Source organism: Podarcis erhardii (genome assembly GCF_964252035.2).
Source record: "Podarcis erhardii genome assembly, chromosome: 1".
Taxonomy (NCBI): Eukaryota; Metazoa; Chordata; class Lepidosauria; order Squamata; family Lacertidae; genus Podarcis; species Podarcis erhardii.
Window position 1 is genome coordinate 115,603,047 of NC_138497.1, and position 22,360 is coordinate 115,625,406.

Consider the following 22,360-nt stretch of genomic DNA (forward strand, 5'->3'; position numbering starts at 1 on the left):
ATAATAATAATAATAACAATTTATTATTTATACCCCGCCCATCTGGCTGGGCTTCCCCAGCCACTCTGGGCAGCTTCCAACAAAATATTAAAATACAGTAATGCATCAAACATTAAAAGTTTCCCTAAACAGGGCTGCCCTTCAGATGTCTTCTAAAAGTCTGGTAGTTGTTGTTCTCTTTGACATCTGGTGTGAGGGCGTTCCACAGGGCGGGTGCCACTACCGAGAAGGCCCTCTGCCTGGTTCCCTGTAACTTGGCTTCTCGCAGTGAGGGAACCGCCAGAAGGCCCTCAGAGCTGGACCTCAGTGTCCGGGCTGAACGATGGGGGTGGAGACGCTCCTTCAGGTATACTGGGCCAAGGCTATTTAGGGCTTTAAAGGTCAAGGAAGAAGGGGATGTTGGGGTTGCATCAAACCAGCTTTTACTCGGAATAAACCCATTGAAGATAATAGCCCTGACATACTTAGGTCCATTAATTTCAATGCATCTACTCTGAGTAAATGTTAGGGACAAACCTGGGGTTTTAATAAACTATGTAATTAAATGAAAACAAAATATGTGTATGCTGGTTACTCTATAAGACACATCTGAAGTGGACTGCATTGCTATCATTTAAAAAAATAATTATTATCAACACATAACATCGAAACCAAGCTAGCACTAAGACAACCTCTAACCATATAAAAGTTATATAAAAATAACATGCAAAAAACCCAAACAATACTAAAAACAGAAACCATCCACCACCCATTAAGAACCCTGGCCTTCACCAGTTGTTATTATTATATGTTTGTTTGTTTGTATACCACCCTGTATCCGCAAGTCTCAGGGCGCTTCACAAGATAAAACCACAAAATATATAACAGAAATAAATCCAAAAACCCAATCATTCCTGCTCCCCCCGCCCCCCAGTTATCTCAGCAATGAAAGAGTTCTTGCTAGTTGGACCTTCTCACGTTGCACTCCAAAACCAGGGAGTCTTGCAGTCTTGCAACTAAGATTTATACATGTGTCTATATAAAAGAAGGACACTCGCAGGTGGAATCTAGACACATAATAAAAAATGCTGTTAAAATACTTTTTTAAAAAAGTGTTTATATATAGAGAGAGCAGGGGTCAGCAACCTTTGTCAGCAGGGGACCGGTCCACCGTCCCTCAGACCATGTGGAGGGCCGGACTATATTTTGAAGGGGGGGAAAAAATGAACAAATTCCTATGCCCCACAAATAACCCAGAAATGCATTTTAAATAAAAGCACACATTTTACTCATGTAAAAACACCAAGCAGGCCCCACAAACAACACAGAGATGAATTTTAAATAAAGGGACACAATCTACTCAAGTAAAAACGCTGCTTCCCGGACCGTCCGCGGGCTGGATTTAGAAGGCGGTTGGGCCACATCCAGCCCCCAGAGAGAGAGAGAGAGTGAATTTGCCATTAAGCTCACCACCGCCATCTAGTGTCACATGTGTATAATGCACTTAAAACGCACTTAAAATGTTTTATTTGCCCTTGTATAGCTGAGTCCCCGGTGTCAACCTCTCTGTAGGGCTAGAACAGCAATTGGTTTTGTAGCATGGTGCTGGTGCAACTGTTAGTGGAGCAGCTCTTTATGAACAGACCATAGGTGTGACGCAAATGATTTCAATTAAAGTGGAGGGGATGAAGGTAGATAAAAGTGCTGGGGTGCATAAGCTTTACGATGAACAATTTTGTGATTTCCTGAGGATGTTGCAGTAAACATACATAGAGCTGGGCTGCAGTATTTTTGGTGCAAGGTTATTTCAGTCAGGCATTATTTTTAAGCACTAGTCTGGGGAGTATTTTGGCAAAAGAATTCTTAGAAGCATCAGAAAAAGTTGACGGTTGTGGCTCCAGTGCACAATCTCTAGCTTTGCCAGGAGAAACAAAATGTATGAAAACAGTGTATTTTCTCTCTCTTATTCTGAGTAATCTTTGAAGCAGCTGCTCCAGCTGGGGAGGGCGGGATATAAATAAAAATTATTATTATTACTTTATTATTTAAATTTATTAAATTTATTATTATTATTATTCTTGATGGGGGGGGGGGAAGCTGCGTCCCCTGGCTAGGCCCATAGGGAGCCGAAGGGACCTCTCTCCCTGGGAGTTGACTCCTATGTGTCAGGGGCGCAGGGTATATTTCAAAGACAGCCGGAAGCGACGGAATTACCGTGAGAACCAGAAGAGAAGAGTCCTGCGCAGCTTTGGGGCACCGTGCAGCCCTCTTGGAACAGGTGCAGCAGGAGGAAAAGTTGCAGAAGGGCTCACTCACTCAGCGTCTTCAGGAACGCAAAGGTGGGGCTTCCCTTTCCCACCCGCCTCCCGTCTACATTCTGACTCCCCCCCCCCTTCAGCCCCCTGCGCGCGCGCGCCTTCTCCCCTCACCTGCTTGGCGAGGGTCGTTCGCGGGGCCCAGGCTGTGGCGGGCGCATGCGCTTGGCGGGGGACCAAGCCGGCCCGCTGCTGCTGCTGCCGCCGCCGTCCTCCCTTCCGAGGTTGGGGCTGGCGGCTTTGCTGTTGGGACGGGCAGCTCCGCGCCCGCCCGCGCGCGCGCTCCCCCACCCGCGGCCCTCCGCGTGCCAAAGAGCTCACGCGCCCTCACACTCACACATGCGGACCGGCTGCGGAAACGGGCAGCAGCAGCAGCAGCAGCGCCTGGTCGAGGAGGTAAGAGGGGCTGGGCAGGCGGGAGCGCACCTGGCGGAATCTGCTCGCCTCAACTTTGACGCGCTGAGGGGAGGAAGAGCCGCGCTTGGGAACGGGGCCTCTTTCGCCTGCTTGCTTTGCCTTCGAGGACAGGCGGGAGGCGAACCCCCCCCCGCCCCCCCCCAAAACCCCCCAACCCAACCCACCCCCCGTCCCCTCCCCCCTCCCCCGTCCGTCCCGGCGGCGCGAAAGCGAGGCTAGCCCACCGAGCCGCGCGCCAACCCCAGGCGGTGATTTGTCCGCGAAGGGCGCCCAGCTGCTGCTCCTCCTCCAGGCAGCCGGAGAGCCAGCCAGCGAGCGAGCAGCATCCCGGGGCGGCGTGTGAGGGGAAGAGACGGCAAAGAGGCAGGTCAGTGCAGGCGGCTCTTGGGGGGGCGCCTGGGCGCGCCTTCTTCGTACCTCTCAGCGCCGGGCGCTCTGCCTTTCCTCGGAAAGTTTTGGCTGCGTCGGGCAAAAGCGTAAGAGCCGCTTCTTCCTCTCTTGGACTCGGCGGCGGGGGGGGGGGGATTCCCGCGTCCCCCGCATCTCTCCCCCCCCCTCTCTCTCTCTCTCTCTCTCTCTCCCCCCCCCTCCCGTGTTATCTCCTCCTCGCTTGTTTCAGGCGGGCGCGGAGTTCATCATTTCTCATGTCTCTAAATAGGTCAGTGTCTGCGAACCGTGTCAGGTTTGCAGAGCCCACGGGGGTGTCGCTGAAAGGTAGGAGAACTGAAGGAAGCATGGGGTTTGTATGGAGGTGGGGGGAGCAGAACAGCCACCTGTCATCTTCCTCCATCTGGCTCTGCCTAGCCGATTGGGAAGGAAAGGTCTCAACAACAATTGTTTAAAATTACTTCCTTTTGACCCCGAGTGGTCAGAAAAAACCTGTCAAAATCTTTCTACAAATTCTACTTTTAGTGAACTATTTCTATTTATTTGCTTGATTTTTTGGAGAGGCAGCTGCCCCCTGCCCCCCCCCCGCCACACCCATGGGGAGAAAAGTGTGTGTGTGTGTGTGTTTGGTTTACAAAAGAGAGAGAGAAATCTTTGCTTAGAGGTTTCTTGTAGACTTTGGTTTTCATGTTGAAGGAGAGAGAGTTCCTTTTGGCAGTCCTCTTAGCCTCACTTGACTCCTAGCGCTTTTTTTTTTTTTTTTTTAAAGCTCTGGTTGTTCTTGGAAGGAGGAATTTCCTTCATAAATGAGGAATTAGCCTACTTTGAGGAATCATCCTTGATGATCTAATTACAGAGCAGAGATGTGTGTGTGTGTGTTTGAGGTTTGAAGCTTTCGCAGAGAGGAAGGTGCACGTAGTTGCCGGACCTCAGGCTATGGGTCTTGATGCTGGGGCTGGTCCAAGACATTTTGGCACCTGAGGCGGACCCCCAAATGGCACCCCCTCCCCACCAGTAAAGAAGGGGTCAGGGAAGATCTACATCAGGAACAAGGTAGTGTGTGTTGGGTGAAGAGATTGACAGCAGGATCTGCTGCCCTGGTTGACCCTGCTGCCCGAGGCGTTTGTCTCACCTTGCCTCATGGGTGGGCCGGCCCTGCCTTGCGCTTTAGCCGTAGATTTCAAGGGGCATAATGGTAAAGAAGAATGTGATATCTTGCTACCAAGTGCGCTTTCTCTGGAGGAGGATTTCTCAGAAACACGTGGCTCTCAGTAAAGGAACAAATCAAAAAGTGGAAGCTTGTTGCTGTTTATTATGCTTTCAATAAGTTTTTTTTTTAAATGCCCATGAGCATAAGAGATTTCAGAAACAGCTGATGCAGCAGCAAGCTCTGTGCAGGATTATTCCACAATAGTGCCTTCCCATCTACCAAGATGCACTAATTCGCAAACGATGCCAGCAGCAACAACAAAAAGTTATTTCCCACCAACCACCCTAGCTGTGTCGTCAAGAAAAGTCTGAAGGTTATGGAGGATTTGTAACCTTATAATCAATTCAAAAGAGGGAACATGGGAAGACAGCCAGCTGTTGACAAAATAAGTTCAGGATAAATTTAGAAATGTTTATCTCTTGCTGAAACTGATGCATTTTTATTTTAACTTTCTCTTTGATGTCTCATGGCTTATAAATAAAAAACGAAGAATAAAATAGTGAGCTGCTGTTATCAGGATTGTAAGATACATGCACTCGTGGCAAACATCATTACTGATTTATCTAAGAATACGTTTACACTGACTTGGTTTATAAAATGTAATGTTTAGCATAAGGTGTTTGCATATCAGGTGCGTGTTGATTTGGAGGTGAGATATCATTGGGAAACGCAGCACTCCCAGTGTGAGGGCTCCAGGACTAGAAGGGAATGCTCTGGCGAGAAGCTCAAATAATTGGATAAAAGGTAGTACAGCATGCTGTCCCTGGATCCCTGCTTAGGAAACATCTGGCTAGTAAGCAATTGCAACACATGGTCTTCCGGACTCCACTTTAGTTAATTGCTCAAAGAAAGAGTACACGAGCTTCTCCCTTTTAGTTAATAGAACTCCTTCAGAGCTGTAAATTAATGAGGAGAGGGTCTCTAACATACTGCCCATCTCCTAGTCTTTGGCCGGTGTAATCATGCAATTGTGGAAAGGTTGTTTGCTTAGCAATAGCTGTACCATCAATGTCCAGGATAGATTACAGTGATTTTTGTTCTCATGAAATGCAAACTCCTGTTTCAAAGGATGCGAGGAAATAACTTTGTTAGAAATATACGGGGACTTTACACAGCTGTTTAGTAGGACTCTCCAAATTTAAAAAGGTAAAATGTATGAATTCACACAGTTATGCTGATAGCAAGCATTTCATGCCTATGGTGCAATGTCAGACAACATTAATGTTTACATTTTCCAGGTAGCTATATTATTAGAATGAAGAAATGGGAAAATTGAGTTGAAAAAGTGAACTGATATGATAGTAACTATGGAGGTCAAGTGGGTTGTCTGACTAGACCATGTACCTTGTTGAGTTATTAAACATAAAAGTGTCTTGCCTTTAGTGTGGGTAGGGAATAAATATTTCAAATGTTTTAAATATTTCAGATATTAAGGTGGTGTTGACCTGCAGTTGGTAACAATTTGCTATCCTCTCCTGTGCATTCTCTTATCGGAGATAGGTAGTTTAGCTATCATTCCCATCTGTTTTTCAGGAGTGAGTGCTGTTCATTAATTAGACCAGGTGTGGGGAAACTTTGGTCCTCCACCAATTGCTGAACAACAACACCAGAGGATAGCTCAGTTGTTGGAGCATGAGACTCTTAATCTCAGCGTCATGGGTTTGAGCCCCACGTTGGGTGAGATTCCTGCATTGCAGGGGGTTGGACTAGATGATCCTTGCGGTCCCTTCCAATTCTATTATTCTACCTTCTATCCAACTCTCCTCATCCCTGGCCATTAGCCATGCTTGCTGGGACTGATTCAGACCTGTAGTTCAGCAACATCCGGAGGGCCAAAGCTGATGTCAACCAAACAGATCCATCTAAGCACAAGAGAGAGGTATCATCAGGTTCAGGAAAGCCCAGACATGTACACAATTACATAAACATTTAAAATTAAAATTGCAGGGCAAAAACCCCAACACAGGGGAAAAGAGAGAGAGAGAGAGAGAGAGAGAGAGCCCATGTGTGCAGTTGCATGGAAGAAAGCAAAGGGAAAGAAGGAAGGAAAGGACACAGGAACAATAATCTCTCCTCAAGTGGTGTGACTTTCCTACTATGGGCAACCACTCTGCCTGAGAAGGGGTGGCTATGAAGCTGCAGATCAGGCCAGCTAACAGCTTCAAGGTTTTTTTTTTCCTCGAGCAGCATTTTGTTTTGCTTCCTCACTTGCTTATAATTAAAAGTACCATAACAAGCAGGATAGTTTCTGAAAATAAATGTTCACTTCTTGAATATAAAAATATCATTTGCTGTTTGCACCCTTTCTCCCTGAGAATAAAGGAATATATTGACTCATAGGCACTTTATGTCATTTTAGTTCCAAACTCTCTCTCCCCCCCTCTAATTTTAACAGTTTTACGCACATTTATTTCCCACCCTTCTTTTCCATTTCCCATGACTAATGAAGGCAAATAATGAAAACGGCCTGAGAGATGCTGTGGTAGATGACTTAAGCAAAGTTTTAGAAGGGAGAAAAATACAGACACAAACACACTGCATGAGAATTCATCTCTCTTAAGGAGTTTCAAGGATTTCCTATCAATGCCGCAGCTTTTCAGTCAGCAAATTGACCAGGAATCGTGCCGTTTTAAAGATTATAAGGTCTGATTCCGTAAGGCAGTTTTGCCTAGCATCAGTTTTATCTGAGTCTACTTTACAAAGCAGGTGAGGCTCTTCATCTTTGAGAAATTAGCTGGTGCCAGCATGTAATTGGGTACGGAAGTTCAGTAGAAGGTTATCCCTAACATACTCTAGTTAAGTTGCAAAGATCAGGCCAGCGTTATTTATTCAGAAGAAAAGAAAGGTGTCACAGTCTCAGCATCATTTTCATGCTTAAGTTCCCTTGTACTTGTGTGGCACCTTGCAGGCAGGATGCATTTAACTCGACTAGTGAGCTTTCTTCCGTTTTAAGCGAACAGGTCTACCGTTGATAAAGCTGCATCTCCTATATTTTTCTTAAGCATTCTAAGGAATGCAATAATTTGCTATTGACATTTTAATAGTAAAATCAAATAATGGTGTATTGTGGTTGACATACACTGAGAAGCATATTGAAGATTGTGCTGAACCCCGTTTTTTCTTATGATTGAAGGTGGCTAACAATATGCAAGAAGACATCAAACATTCATTAAAAAGACACAGATCCAGAATATTATATAAACTAAATTATTGAGAATTGAAGGTTTTCCTGAAGAGTGGGTGGGTGGAGGCTATAAAGAGCTTTATTTTGCAAAAATAAAATAAAATGGTAATTTGAATAGATGCGCATTGAAGTGTATTGTGTTCTGCATTCTCTAAGTGACATTGCTGGGTTCTTTTCAGTGGCAACCCAAATGGAGCAGCTCACTGCAGTAAATAGTTGAGGCTACAAAAACGTCGGTGACAACTGCAAAGCCCTTATAACTCCCAGAAACCCTAGTGCCTGTCTCACAGATGCAGACAATTAGATAATAAAAAAGCTTTCATCTCTCTTGTACTGGATGTCCAGTGAAAACATAATGTTGGAGATGGTAAGAGCAGTTTGACAATAGCTAAAGGAGGGGCAGGTTTATACTTGCTCATAACTAAACGAATTTATTTATTTACAACATTTTGTGTGCTGCTCAGTAACAGTGTTCTCTGGAAGGCTTACAACGATAAAACATTAAGGTATAATAATAACCAATAAAGCAATAAAAAGCAACATAAAATTTCAGTAACAGCAAGTAAGTTGGCATAATAAAGTACACGGCAGGTCTATAGTCAGTTGGTTAAGGTCCAAAAAGCCAGGGGGCTTTGTGGGGGGAGAGGCAGAGATTTTCACCTGACACTGAAAAGAGTATAAAGAGCCACTTTCGGAGGACACATTATACTTGTGCGGATGCCTGATTATCGTCTTCCAAAGCAACTACTCTATTCCAAACTTAAAAATGGAAAATGTAATGTTGGTGGTCAACAAAGGAGGTTTAAAGACTCTCTCAAGGCATTTCTAAAAAAAATGTAGTATAAACACTGACAATTGGGAAACACTGGCCTGCAAGCACTCCAGTTGGAGAGCAGCCTTTACCAAAGGTGTCATGGGGCTTTGAAGACACTCGAGCTCAGGACGAAAGGGAGAAACACGCTAAGAGGAAGCATACTTGGCAAACCCTCACCATGATCAATTCCTGCCTGGAAACCTATGTCCCCACTGTGGAAGGACGTGTGGATCCAGAACTGGCCTCCACAGTCACTTACGGACCCTCTGTTAAAACCCTGTTTTGGAAGACAATCTTACTCGGCTACAAATGATTGCCAAAGAAGAAGAAGATACATGGGGTGTCATTACACATATGAAAACCATTTCCCCAGGATCTACCCATATCATCTCACCTGACATGCATGCTCAGAGCAGGGACTCCAGCAGTGATCTCAGAGTCTCAGAGGATTAGAGATGCCCAGGAGAAAAAAGGATAAATGGGGGTGATGTACCCCCCCCCCAGTTTTCCAGGTTTCTTCCTCGTCTTCCCCCGACCTTCACATTTCCAGTCTGGATAGGTACATGAGGGAGCAGCTGATCCTTCATGTAGCTTGGGTGTAGGGTTCTGTTTGCTTATTCAGCAAGAGGGAGTAGAAGAAGAAAAAACGCTGTTATCCAAGGCTATGACTCCCCTTCACAGCTTATGGATCACTCATGGTGTGTATTCAACTTTAAACACTGAAAAGTTCCTACAGTTCTGTAACATGCCATAGTTACACATACGATGCACAAAAGCTTTTATTTGCTACCTTCATCTATTTAAGTATTGCAATCAGACGTTGATTCCAGATTGGCACTGCTGCTCCCAAAGTGTTGTGGGTGTGGTATAGATCTGAGGGTCATCAGCATATTGATGCTCTCTCTCTCAAAATCTTCAGCTGGTCTCCAAGTTTTGCATTAGTACAGTGCAGTAGTACAGTTTTGCATTAGTACAGTGGTACCTCACTGGGGACGCGGGTGGCGCTGTGGGTAAAACCTCAGTGCCTAGGACTTGCCGATCGCATGGTCGGCGGTTCGAATCCGCGCGGCGGGGTGAATTCCCATCTTTCAGTCCCAGCTCCTGCCCACCTAGCAGTTTGAAAGCACCCCCAAGTGCAAGTAGATAAATAGGTACCGCTTTATAGCGGGAAGGTAAACGGTGTTTCCGTGTGCTGCGCTGGTGCTGGCTCGCCACAGCAGCATTGTCACGCTGGCCACGTGACCCGGAAGTGTCTCCGGACAGCGCTGGCCCCCGGCCTCTTAAGTGAGGTGGGCGCACAACCCTAGAGTCAGACACGACTGGCCCGTACGGGTAGGGGTACGTTTACCTTTACCTTTTTCCTCAGTTTACAAACAGTCCTGTTTATGAACTATTAGGTTTACGAACTCCGCAAAACCAGAAGTAGTGTTCCGGTTTGTGAACTTTACCTCAGTCTACGAACGGTGGAAGGGCACTGGTGGCAGGAGGCCTCATTAGGGAAAGCGCGCCTCGGTTTAAGAACGGATTGGGTTTAAGAACAGACTTCAGGAATGAATTAAGTTCGTAAACCGAGGTACCACTGTACTAAGAAAAGTATCAGGTCAGTTCCTGTGGGACAGATATATAATTTTAATATATTTTTAATCTCTTGTTAGAAGCCACCCAGGGTGGCTGAGAAAACTCAGACAGATGGGCGGGGTACAAATAATAAATTATTATTATATTATTATTATAATCACCCATCGCTACTATCTGTTACAAAGTACCTGATCACAAATGTACACACCAAACCTATGAAGCACATTTGAGCCACATTCTTCCCCTCAAAGTATTCTGGGCACCGCAGTTTGTTAAGGGTTCCTGTGAATTGTAACTGTGAGGGGTAAATTGCAGAGCCCAGAATTCTTTTTGGGGGGAAAGAATGTGTTTGGAATGTGCTTTAAAGTTAGAGTGTGTACACAGCCCACGTGAAATACCTTGCTGAAGACTATGCACCAGATTATATGTTATGTGTAAAATTTGGTTTTACAGTGAAGTTTATTTGGTCCTGTGGGTAATTGAGTAAAAGACTCTTTTGATAATTAACTAGCCAGGGGACTGCCATCCTCAAATCTTTTTGCTTTTGTAAGAGAGCTTCCTTTATGGAATCACTATCTCATTCCATTTGGGGTTACTGGGTTGGTGTTTTCATTACAGTGCTAGAATGTGTGTGGAAGGTTGAAAGAATTACAATAACTTCACAGTTGTGTGTGATGCCAGGCAAATACCTCATTGGCTTGACATAAATTTATTATTTATTTCTAGCTTGGTTGTTGTTTTTTGAGCCAAAGCTGATGTGTAACTGACCATACATTGCCATATGTGGTTTTCTCCCCCATTTTTAATACACAATCCAGTCAGTTAAGCACTTTTTTATAATAAATTTTATTAGTTTTCAATTACAATAATCCAATAATAGCCACATTATTTATAACAATGCCAAATTATAATACAGTTTCCAATACCAATCATTCAAATGCCAAATTCTGTAAATTAGGTGTCCCCCCCCATGCTAGAATTGATGATTTGATGATTTGCTTTATTTCTGTGTTCCAAAATCTTATTAATTTCAATTACACTCCAGTCAAAATAGCAATCCCTTATACAACAACTGCAATGTTAACAACTTCCAATCATATTGACACATTAAATGGTTTACAGTATAAAGCTACAGGTGAAGCATTCAAACTATATCCTTACTCTTCCTGTGTGCGGCAATTATTCTGTCTGTGATGTTTCTTTCTGTCCTTGTAAAATATTATGTCTATCTTTTCCTGGTTGTTCCTGTTCTCATTCATGCCTTGGGTGGAGCTAATATCCCATTATTGTTTCAGAAGTTCTCCATAGTTAAGCACTTTTTAGTGATGTGCACTGAAGAGAAGATTTAGTTCTTAGCATCCTGGTAGGATTGTATGGGAGAAAGTGTTCCTTCAGACTCTAAATTTTTTATGGCTTTATAAATTAGCAGAAGAACCTTAAATCTAGCTTGGTAGCAAAGTGGTAGCCAGTGCAATTCTTTCAAAATTGGTGTGACACAATCAGGGTAGGCTCATCAGCTTCTGAACCAACTTTAAGAACAGCCCCACATTAAAGGAGTTACACTAATCCAGTTTTGAAGTTAGCAAAACATGAACCACTGTGGTGATGCCCATTGTTCCTGTCAGCTGAAGCTGGGAAAAGGTGCTCCTAGCCACCATGATCCACAGCAACAGTGATGAACCCAGAAGCACCTCCAGACTATGACCTGCTCCTTCAAAAGGACTGCAACCAGGTTCAGAACATGTAACCTATCTAGTTTTCAGACATGGGTACAACCAACCAACAAGGTTTCCATTTTGCCAGGATTCACCTTCAGCTTGTGGGCCCTCATCCAGCTCACAGCTGCATCCAACATTGGTGCAGGATCTATGCAACCACATCTAATACAGTTTTAACAGAGAAATAGAAGTGAGAGACATCTTGCTCCAAATTGTGAAATGACGATTCCCAATGGCTTTATATGGAAACATAGGGACCAACTCCTAGGGAGCAAGGTCCTTTCAGCCCCTCTAATAAAGTATTTGAGGGTGCCAGCCCCCTCCCCAGTTGATGCCCATTGCCATTCAAATGGTGTGCATGTGCCACGTCTTGTGATTGATAGGTAAGGCTTACCTCCCCCCAACCCCAGTATCTTATTCAAGTTGTTAAACACGTGTTAAACAGCATTGGGACAAGAAGATGGAATCCTGCAGCACCTCCAGCATAATTGCATGGGGACTGAGGTACCGTCTTCGCACTCCCAACCCATAAAGCTACTCTGCTAAGATATCATGAATTGATGGTATCAAAATCCAGAGAGAAATCCAGAATAAGCAGCAGGGTTCCGCTCTTCCACTCTTGATAAAGGCCAGCCAGCAGCACGGTCAGGACCATCTCCAAATCAGGCCTCAACCCAGACTGGAATGGGTTCAGATCATACATTTCCTCCAACAGTCCTTTTGGATGGGCATCTCAAGCGCCTTCCCTCCACAAAGGGGATATTTGTGACCAGGCAGTAGTTACTATCACAGATCTCCAGGTCCAGAGCAGAGCAGCTGTCGCTTCTCCTTCATGAAAGGATGCATTTTTACTATGCTCTGGATCCATGCTCTGGTTAATCCACACCCCCCCCAACTTACTCAAATCAGCCACGATGGGCATGAGTTGAGAGGGCATGTAATCGGCTGAACAGTTATGAGCATATCCTCAGGCTTCAAGAGCTGAAACTGATCCCATAACACCAGACTAGATGCCATGTTGCACGGTTTATCTAGAACTGCCACAACTGTGGCATCAGAGTCAATACAGAGATGTGGAACTTCTGTCCTCAAAGTGTTCCTTACAAGCTTGTCATAGCAGGCTAAAGACTCTGACATCAGTTGCCTTGATGCTTAATTTTGTTTGGCTGGGCATAGTAAAGTTGAACTGAGCTCTGTACCTAAGTATATCTACCTGGCAGTCGCAAATGACAGTTTCCTTTAAAAATAGGAAAGTGTATAAATTCTAATTTCACAGTATCTAAGGGATGGAAGAGTAATGGAGTCATAAGGCCTTTCTATAACCTTTGATGTATCTATCCATGATTGAAAAAAGGAGAGAACAAAACTCGTGGTATCTTAATGCCTGGCCATTGAGTACTTCCTCCCATAATAGTTTAAGACATGTGTGTTCATAGATGCTTGGGTAATTATGATTAGGGTTTAATATTATAAAAACGTCATGTAGTAACTACCTAATAATTTTACAGAGAACTGCTTGTGCTTCTGCATACCACAGAATGTGCTTTATTAAGCTAAACATAATAATCCTGAATCCAATTAATCAAATACACTAACTTTCATTTTTTTATTGGCTTCTTTCCTGTGCCATGAACTTTTTTCATCTGAATTCCTGACACGATTGTTGTTTAATCTCAGAAGAAGTTACAATTTATTGAACTTTTGGCATGCACACTTAAAAGAGTTGTTATACATTCTGCACAGAGTTGTGATTTTTCTTATGCATCAGCTGAAAAACTGACGGTGTCTTCTATAAACAACATATTAATTGACATGTTAAAAATGCATTAGAGAACTTGAGCTGCTGAGGTTTGTAGACACACAGCGCTTGGAAACCAATCTGAGCACTTCAGTTCCACCAATTAGCATTGCTGCTAGCTTTATAACAATTGTCTACCAAGGAAACTTCTTTAGGTGTTAAGCATTGCTAATAATTTATCATTAAGATGATAAAGTCCTCTTCTACTTTATGCTATTAAAGTGACAATTCATTGAAGCTATTTGGTCTGCTCTGATTATGACACAGCTAAAGCATACAATTTTCTATGTAAAATAAAAATGCATATGTGTGCAAGCAATATACAACAACAAAATTAATACAAATAGCAAAAGAAAAATGAATGAAAAGAAAATCTCAATGCTGAAAAGCCTGAGTATGTCTTATAATAATCAGTTCTCGTCAGTCATATCATTCTGTTGTTCCTGGTTTCTATGCAGGAGTTACATCTTTTCTCCTAAGCCGTATTACATGGCGATAGACGAAGGAAAATCAAAACTGGCAGGAAACTTGCAGTCTTTACTGAAACAAATATAGAAACGATCAGGCAGGATTCAACTAAGTTGCTGTGTGCATGGAGCAAGATCTGCTTTTGCAATGAGACTTCACCTTCTCTCCTCTTTCTGTGCTCTCCCACTGTCACCCCCAAATCTGGTCCGGAAAGTTGGGGGGAAGGACCAGGAGTCTGACTGCATGAGCAAACCTTAGGTGCACATCCCATTTAGCGCCATGTTGAATTCCAGCCTGTATTATTAAATATTCTTTAGGAGGGCCTAAAGCTACAGATCATGGAGGATAATGTATGCTGAAGTATAGTTCTTTTGCAAGAAGTGGGCAGCAGTACAGTCAGTTCAGTGCTTTTTCTTTCTCAGTGCTTCAGTTTATTTCAGGAGAGGATTGTATGGCCACATATATCACTCAACCTTTCAATTAATTCATTGATCCAGTGAGCAGACTCAATATAAAATACACAAATCTGTTAACTATTTAAAATTACAGAAGGCGTACTTTCACAGTGCTTGTCTGAAACCAGGAGTATTACTACTTTCTGCATTATGTGGAAACTTGTTTGGGCTGAGTGAGTGAGTGAGTGAATAGAATACAGTTTTCTTGAATTTCTGGTGTATTAATACACAGTTGAAAGGAGGGGTATGTCCCCCCCCAAAAAAAAATTCTTAAAACAGCAAGCCAGCAATGTGAACAAGCCCTTGGATAATTTGTTTTTAGTTACCAAACTGGCTACGTTGCCTCCAATGAAAGCTGAGATTATCAGTATTGTCCAATAGATGTCTCAGATGATCTCAGCTTTCACCCATGTGTCAAAATGCACCCGCTCCTCACTCAGAGAATTATCTTCTGGAGGCCCTGGAAAGGGGGTAGCTCTGGTACTATGCCATGTGTTCATAACAGGACTAGACTGGAGACAAGGCACTGAGACAGGAATTAGAGGTGGGAAGAGATTGCAAGGCATGCACCTATGAGGGAAGGAACTGAGTAAATATGCGAGTATTAAGTTCAAGGAGGGCAGTGGTGGATTCTGTAGATATGGATGGCACAAGAAGAGACTATAATCGACTAAGAAAAAAGAGATTAGTGGTGACATGACAATAAATAGGGTGAGTGGTCTGTTGTTTAAATCAGGCTGTGAGTAGATTAATGAACTGTGTAAGGTCAGTAGCAGTGTCAAAAAAATTTTTTTATCCCCACCCCCTCCCTTGTTATATGTCCCATTTCTCTTCTGCTACTTTTAATACTTTTATATGTATTATATTTGGTTTCTCTTCACCCCACCCCATCTTTAAGTTCAGTTCTCCATATTTCCACATCAGTTTGCAATTGTTTTATGTTTTAGAAGTCATAATGAAATTGGCCAGCATTTTGATAAATTCCCCCCCCCCATAACATACACATTTCCCCTAATATAGACACTTTTGCAAAGCAATTTTCCTTATACATCTTTGCATGTTGTTTTCACTGATAAATGCCTTTAGATGCACATTTCAAACTAGTACATACATTATTTACCCATTACTTGGTTGGAGAACTGCTTGCAACCCGTGTTTGGTACTGAATTGCCTTTTTCATACCAAACAGGAAAGAGCTGGAATAGATATCCTGAGAGAAATAAAAACACATGATAGACAAGAGTTGGGGGGGAGGCAGGATATGTTAGTTTGTGAAGGCTGAAGAGGAATATGCTGTAGGAACATCCATATTATTCTAAGTCAACAGAGAGAGGCACTTCTTCCTTCTTCCTCCTTGTGGAAGGCAATCATGCCATAGCCTGTGGCTGTTCTTTTAGTAATTATCACCTGAAGTAGATCGAATTGGGAATTTAGTTATTAATTCTGAAAGCGTGTATCTTGTGGGTTTACCTGTGTGACTGTTTTAGGTTTGGCCAAGAACAACAGAAGGAGTAGAGGAGCTGCAATTAGAATAGCGGCATGCAAGACCTTTTGGTATATCTACCACAATTCCTGTCCCTCTGTAGTGATGCAGTATTGGAGAAAGAAGGCAAAGTTCCACTATAGGTATCAGGATATGTAAATAGGAGGGAGATGTCCACAAATTATAAAAAGGTTCTGCATGCAGAGAGGCTGTAGCAAATTCTCCCCAATGTTTACTTGCTTGGCCTAAGGAATGGAGTCATTTCTAAGAAGCCATGCTGCTTTGACAGCTATTATCAAATCACTGATGCAGTAGGAGATACTGCAGAATAAATATGAGTTTCAGATTAGTCTGTTAAATGCTCATTGCAAAAGTATTTGGGTTAAGTGGGCCTTCAGCCTTGCAATAGCTGTTCAGATACTGATTCTGTGAATACTGTAGCTGGTTTTTGTATGCATTTTCCCACCAGTTGGTGTAAACTCCTCAGTTTTGAAAGAACAGTTTTACACTGAGCTTTTCCTGTATTTTTCTTTCACAGCTGGAGGGTTGTCTGGTTTAAATATACAAAAAAAGAACCTAAGAAGGGAGAGCAGGAGGGGCCTGGAAGTTGCCCATCTAGTTAGTAGCTGGACTGAGCAGACACACAGCTCACCTGAATGCAGTCTTCCCCACCATGGCGAGATGCATTGCATTTCTATTTCAAATTATAATAATTCTTTCTAAATTAGCAGCTGGACATATAAAGTAACCCATGCAAATATCCTGTAGATCTGTGTCATCTTTGGTCCTCTTTTTCTCTTTGAATGGTTAAATGGCTGTTTACTAATTAAGCAACATGAGCTTCCTCTCATTTTCCTTTTTATAAAAACCTAGGCTCTGATCAGGCATTGCAGTAACAGCAAAACCATAGGTGAATGACCTAATCAGACAGTGAATTCACAAAGGAATAAATATAAATATCAATCTGTCATCCTCTCAGCCGGCTATGGAAGGTTCTATAACAACAAACTTACTGCTTCTCAGAAATGAAAGAACCTTCAAAAACGTTTATTCACTGCAGAGACTTGTTACTGTGGTCGATTGTGTTTCATGAGATAAGCTTTTAAAAATTTGTTTTTATAAACAGACTATAAGTTTTCACAGCACTCAGCTTGGAGCTATTAGCAATCGTGATGCCATCTCAAAGGCTGGTAACTTTCAATATTATTGGCATATGAAGTTGATAAGCATTGGCACTGATCATGAGCAAAGCGGATGCTTCTTATTTTTTTAAATCCAAACTGCTGCTTCTTAAAATATTTTTCTATGTGAAATATATTAACAGCACAAGCTGCTAATCTGTTGTATTTTGTTCACCAAAGTGTAGAATATAAATATAAATATAAATCACTTCCTTTGTTTTAGGAACAATTTTCCTGTTCTTCAGTGACTCCTCCTCCCTGAATGGACCTTTTTTGCATTGTAATTACTGCTGCTTCTCATAATATCATAAGAAGAGCCATACTGGATACAGTCCTGAGATGGATTGGCACTTGCTGCAATTAGCATATTACACAGTTGTTATCACAGAGCTGCGCTGGCTTCAAGTGTCTTTTCAAACTCATTTCAAAGAGCTAGTATTGCTTTGCAATACATTAAATGGCCTGGGTCCTGGTTACCTTTTCCTGTGTGAAACCTGCCTGTATTCATAATCAGGGGCCCTTCTTCCAGGGTTTTCGAATCAGAGAATTGGAAGGGACCACAATCGTCATCAAGTCACCCCCTGCAACGTAGGACTCTTTTTTGCCCAGTGTAGGGTTCGAACCCATGACCCTAAAATTAAGAGTCTCATGCTCTATTGACTGAGCTATCCTGCAGGCTGGAAGTTAATCAGTTTGCTGCAGGAAGAGCCCTCCAGTTGTGGCCCTTTCATTGTGAAACCCCTTTACTTAACTCAGGAAACACCTGATCTCCTTCATAAGCCAAGTAAAAACTTTCTCTGGTTTTGTAGCCTTGTTTTACTGTTGCTGTTTCATTGCATGGATTGTGTTATTGATTTATATGTTTATTTTAAATCGCGTCCTTCTAGGTGGCTAACCCTAATCCTATTGGAATGGGAAACACTTCCCTGTAGGTTCTGAACTGTATTTTATTTCGTGCAACAAAAACCTGGCTATGGCTGGTGTGCTTTATATTGCCTGCTGCTTAATGTAATTCTCCGCACAAGAAAACACCCTTAACGCGGTGATATTTTTCTGTGAAATACAGTGCATTTCGGATATTTTTTTTTGTCATGCATAGCAATTCAAAATTATATGCTTAGCTGACCCTTTAATTAGTTCTCATTCTGTCTTACATGATTTATAGCTTCATGGTGCCTATGTTAAAAAAATGATATATGGCTTAATGAAGTGGAAAGCTCACACCTCCAGTTAATTGGAGATGCCATGGTGTGCTGAGGGAGAAGGAAGTAGAAGTCAGCATCTCCCGCAGAGAGGACAGAATGGTCTAGCTTCTAGTGGTTTGAGATACTGGAGTCATCTGTGCTCACAGTGTTTCTGTTCTTCTTTGTTTGTGTTTTTTTTGTTTTTTGCTTTCTTATATAAAGCGGCCAGGGCGATAAGGAGCAGAATCCAATGATCTCTGAATTCAGAACTGAGACCACCAGCAGTCCACTATGTCACAGTGATGATGACAAAAGACAATTTTCAGTTTCTGGAGGCTTTGTTGAAGTTCGGGAGCTAGATGGACCTGCAGTTTGTTTCAGTGCAAGGGAGCTTCCTCTGTTTCTAAGTTGCTGCCTTAGTTACCTGACACAGCGGAAGCAGCGGTGGGGCATCTGTAACTAAACCTGCAGCTGCACATACGCTTCTTCATCCAAAAGAATTAATGTTCAGATTGACCTGAGAGGTGCACTGTGTGGAGGTGTTGTTAGGTTTCTGCATGCTCTGTAGAATGGAGATGTTTGTCAGTCAATATACTTTTGTTCTGGGCTGCAACTCATGCTTGAGAGCCTCTTAGCACATGGAATGCCTGCAAGTTTTATATGGTGCACATGATGGGCAGGGCTGGGCGATATCTGGTTTTCAGCATTGTGATAGATCACCAGCTAAACATTGTGATGTACCAATATATTAAAAAGGTAAAGGTACCCCTGCCCGTACGGGCCAGTTGTGTCCGACTCTAGGGTTGTGCGCCCACTTAAGAGGCCGGGGGCCAGCGCTGTCCGGAGACACTTCCGGGTCACGTGGCCAGCGTGATGAAGCTGCTCTGGCGAGCCAGCACCAGCGCAACACATGGAAACGCTGTTTACCTTCCCGCTAGAAGGCGGTACCTATTTATCTACTTGCACTTAGGGGTGCTTTCGAACTGCTAGGTGGGCAGGAGCTGGGATCGAAAGACGGGAGCTCACCCCGCTGCGGGGATTCGAACCGCCGACCATACGATCGGCAAGTCCTAGGCACTGAGATTTTACCCACAGCGCCACCCGCGTCCCTGGGACCAATATATTACAGTGTCTGAAATAAGGACGGAGCTATGTTGAGGTGTTGGCTGGCTTCATGGTTTCCCCTGCATCATGATTTTTTGTATAACACACACACTACTGTATCAGTATATCACAATGTTTAGCTGGTGATATATCATCATGTTGAAGCCAGACATCACTCATCCTTAACACACATCATGATTTGCAATTTACTGCCAGGCTGAAATTTATGAAAACAACGTCACAATGAAAGTCAATCCTTCATTAGGCATAGCAAACCACAATGTCACAATATGGACTTCAAACCAGTTTTGGACAATATGATACATCGCCCAGCCCTAATGATGAGCAACTCTCACATGTTGAGACTGGTATGTACAACCTCTATACGTGTTCAGTTTAAGAGACTTCCAGTGTGGCTTTAATAGAAGCTTAATATAAAAATTAAATGTCTCAGCGATAAGCAATTTCAGCCTGTTACTTCGCAGCATCCTGTTTTGTTCACTCAGCACCATCAGGCAGACGTTGATAATACAAGGCATCACCTAACCTATGTTGTCTCATTCTCCATGGCTGCTGAAGCTCCTATATATACTGAGTCAAATCATGAGTTTAAAAATTACTGAACGTAAAGCTGCCACATGTAGAAAAGTCAACTAATAATACTTTTGTCCTCACATTTGTGCTGCAGGCCTCCTCTTAAGCAAGTGAGCTGAGTAGATTGTATGTCGCTTGCCAAGGTAGGAAGTAGAGTGCAGGCATCAGAAAGTGGGATTAAGCAGCCTGCGAGTTTATTGAAAATAAAGTAAGTAGACTGCATGGTCAAAGCAGGCATTTTGCTTTCTAGTGCAATAACTTTGAGCAGATTTTGAGCATGATTAGTGCTTTCCTCTCTTGCAGTTCGTTTTTCTGTCCCCTGCAGAATGAGGCACGAATTACGGGGGGTGGGGGGGGGGTGGAGCTCTGATACTCTGCAGCAAGGAACCATGAGTTTCAACATGATACACACAAAAAAGCATACACACAAAAGGAAATGCAAGACTTAACCAATGTGCACTCAGAGAGGAAGTTTAACATATGAAGCAACCCCTCTTTAATCTGTATAAATACCACCTAAAACTGATTATAACCTCACATTTCTTAGGCAAAGGATGATTACACACCAGGCGCTTAGTGTGAGATTGCAACATTTAGTTTATTGGATTTTTACAAGACAAGGTTGTTGTGGAAGGGAAGAAAAAGAAACCTTCTGCATAGTCCCTGCTCTCCTCACTTTCCTCAAACCAGAGAAAGTCCTACCTTTTGAGAAGAGCAGTATAATTGCTGCTGTTGTGTTAGAGTTGCTGCAGGTGGAATTCCTAATTCGGACCTTGAGCAGGGTAGAAAGGATTTTGCTCTCCACCACAGGAATGAGTTTCAAAGCTGTACTGGAAACAGTCTTGAAATAGCTACAAATAAAAGTTACAAAAATATAAAGTAACACATTGCTCTTAAACAAGCAAAATACAGGACAAGTCAGGTGGGTAGGCATGTACAATACAACGTAAAGGTAGTTGAACTTCAGAGTCAAGGAATAAAAGGCAAGAAATCTTCTTCTAAAAAAGTCTTGCCCAAAGGAAGCAAATAAATAAAATGACCACAAAGGCAATGCAAGTGGCGGCAAAGCAAGCAAAGAAGGAATCTGAAAAACAGTGGGTAGCCTTTCAGTCCTCTGTCTACACACACACACACACACACACACACACACACACACACACTTTAAAATACAAGGGCTCAGATTTGCAGGGTCACTCATAACGTTTTGTGCACGCTCAGGGTTTTTTCATCTCTTCTCTTCTTTAGGCAGCTGCCTCTCCCCCAAGGGTCAAGAGGAGCACATCACCACCTTCTGAGGTGCCAGAGGCTGTTGTCTCCTTCGCAGGAGGGCTATGTGCACACGCATTAACCTCCCTGGATGCCAGCCTTTGAGCTTATTGAGTTGTCTAGTCTGTTTTCCTGTAACCTTGCTTGTGTCAGCTGAGACTGTTCTGTCGCTTGATTATATTATAAACTCAAGGTCTTATTTCCCAGGCAAAGACCCTGCGCGACTGTATGTTTGATGTGCGTATATATAGCTTCAAGTGCCTTCTTGATTGTTGTTTGTTTCCGATTCATTGCCTTAGAGCCGAAGGATCTAAACTTCATGCACATGGAACACTACCGCTTTTGTATATCAAGTAACACTGTATTAAAATGGATGAGCCTGTAATCTCACTTTCATTTCTGGTCTTGCAGCGATTTAAGAGTTCTTTTGCAGAGTCCAGCTCAGTTAAAGACAGCATGGGGTGGGGTTTTTTGCCTCTTGGTTTGCTACGGAGCGGCATGCATCCTAAGTGAGTGCATGTACATGGAGCTAAGTCATTTTGAACTAGTCACATTTTTGTGCTGAATCCTGCTTCATACATTACGCCATGCCGCTGTCATATGCTGAAGTAGTGATAAGATAAGCACTGCTGAGCATGTGCAGAGTGCTTTCTCCTCACACGGAGCCATAGCAGCAACAACAGCAGCCAAAGTACTGTGAAATGAGTTATGTGAGCCCAAGCTGTGAAACTGGGCTGTGAAATAAGGCAAATTCTGTTGGACTAAGGCAAGCTCTGCACCTTCTCTGCCAATGCAAGCGTTTCAATACCAAGAACGCAGGGACAGTGTTTCTTCTTCTTAGGCTTGACCCCAGTCAAAAGGAAAAAGAAATTTAGGACTTCCTCTAGAGTACTGATATAAAAACTTTGTTTTTACAAAATGCTGCCTCAGCATCCATCCCTTTGTAGTTGCTTGTCTGTTAAGCTCTGCAGTAACGTGCTGCAAATCTGTGGTTATGCAGATTCATTTTCTCGGATTAATTTACTGACGGAGGAGTCTTTCATGGCTCCAACTCTCCAAATGAAATTTTAGATGATCACTCTCCCCCTAAGTGGATTACCCTTTAATTAAAAAGCCACACCTACTCTTTGTTGTGGTACATTTTAAATGGTTATTTCTCATCTTTGCTGTACAGTAACTGAATACTCTCTCTTCTAAGGAGATTTGAATTTTGGCAGTCATACGG

The 22,360-nt window shown here is 43.0% G+C and overlaps 1 protein-coding gene across 2 annotated transcripts in view; it reads left to right on the forward strand.

The window, feature by feature from the left end:
* Positions 1-3,344: 3,344 nt before the first annotated feature.
* ZNF385B (zinc finger protein 385B) overlaps positions 3,345-22,360 on the forward strand; it is a 192,661-nt gene continuing 173,645 nt past the window's right edge. For both annotated transcript variants that reach the window (XM_081836948.1, XM_081836950.1), the window contains exon 1: positions 3,345-3,425. In XM_081836948.1, coding sequence (XP_081693074.1) covers positions 3,356-3,425 — 70 coding nt within the window. In that variant the 5' untranslated portion in view covers positions 3,345-3,355. The remainder of the gene's footprint in view (positions 3,426-22,360) is intronic.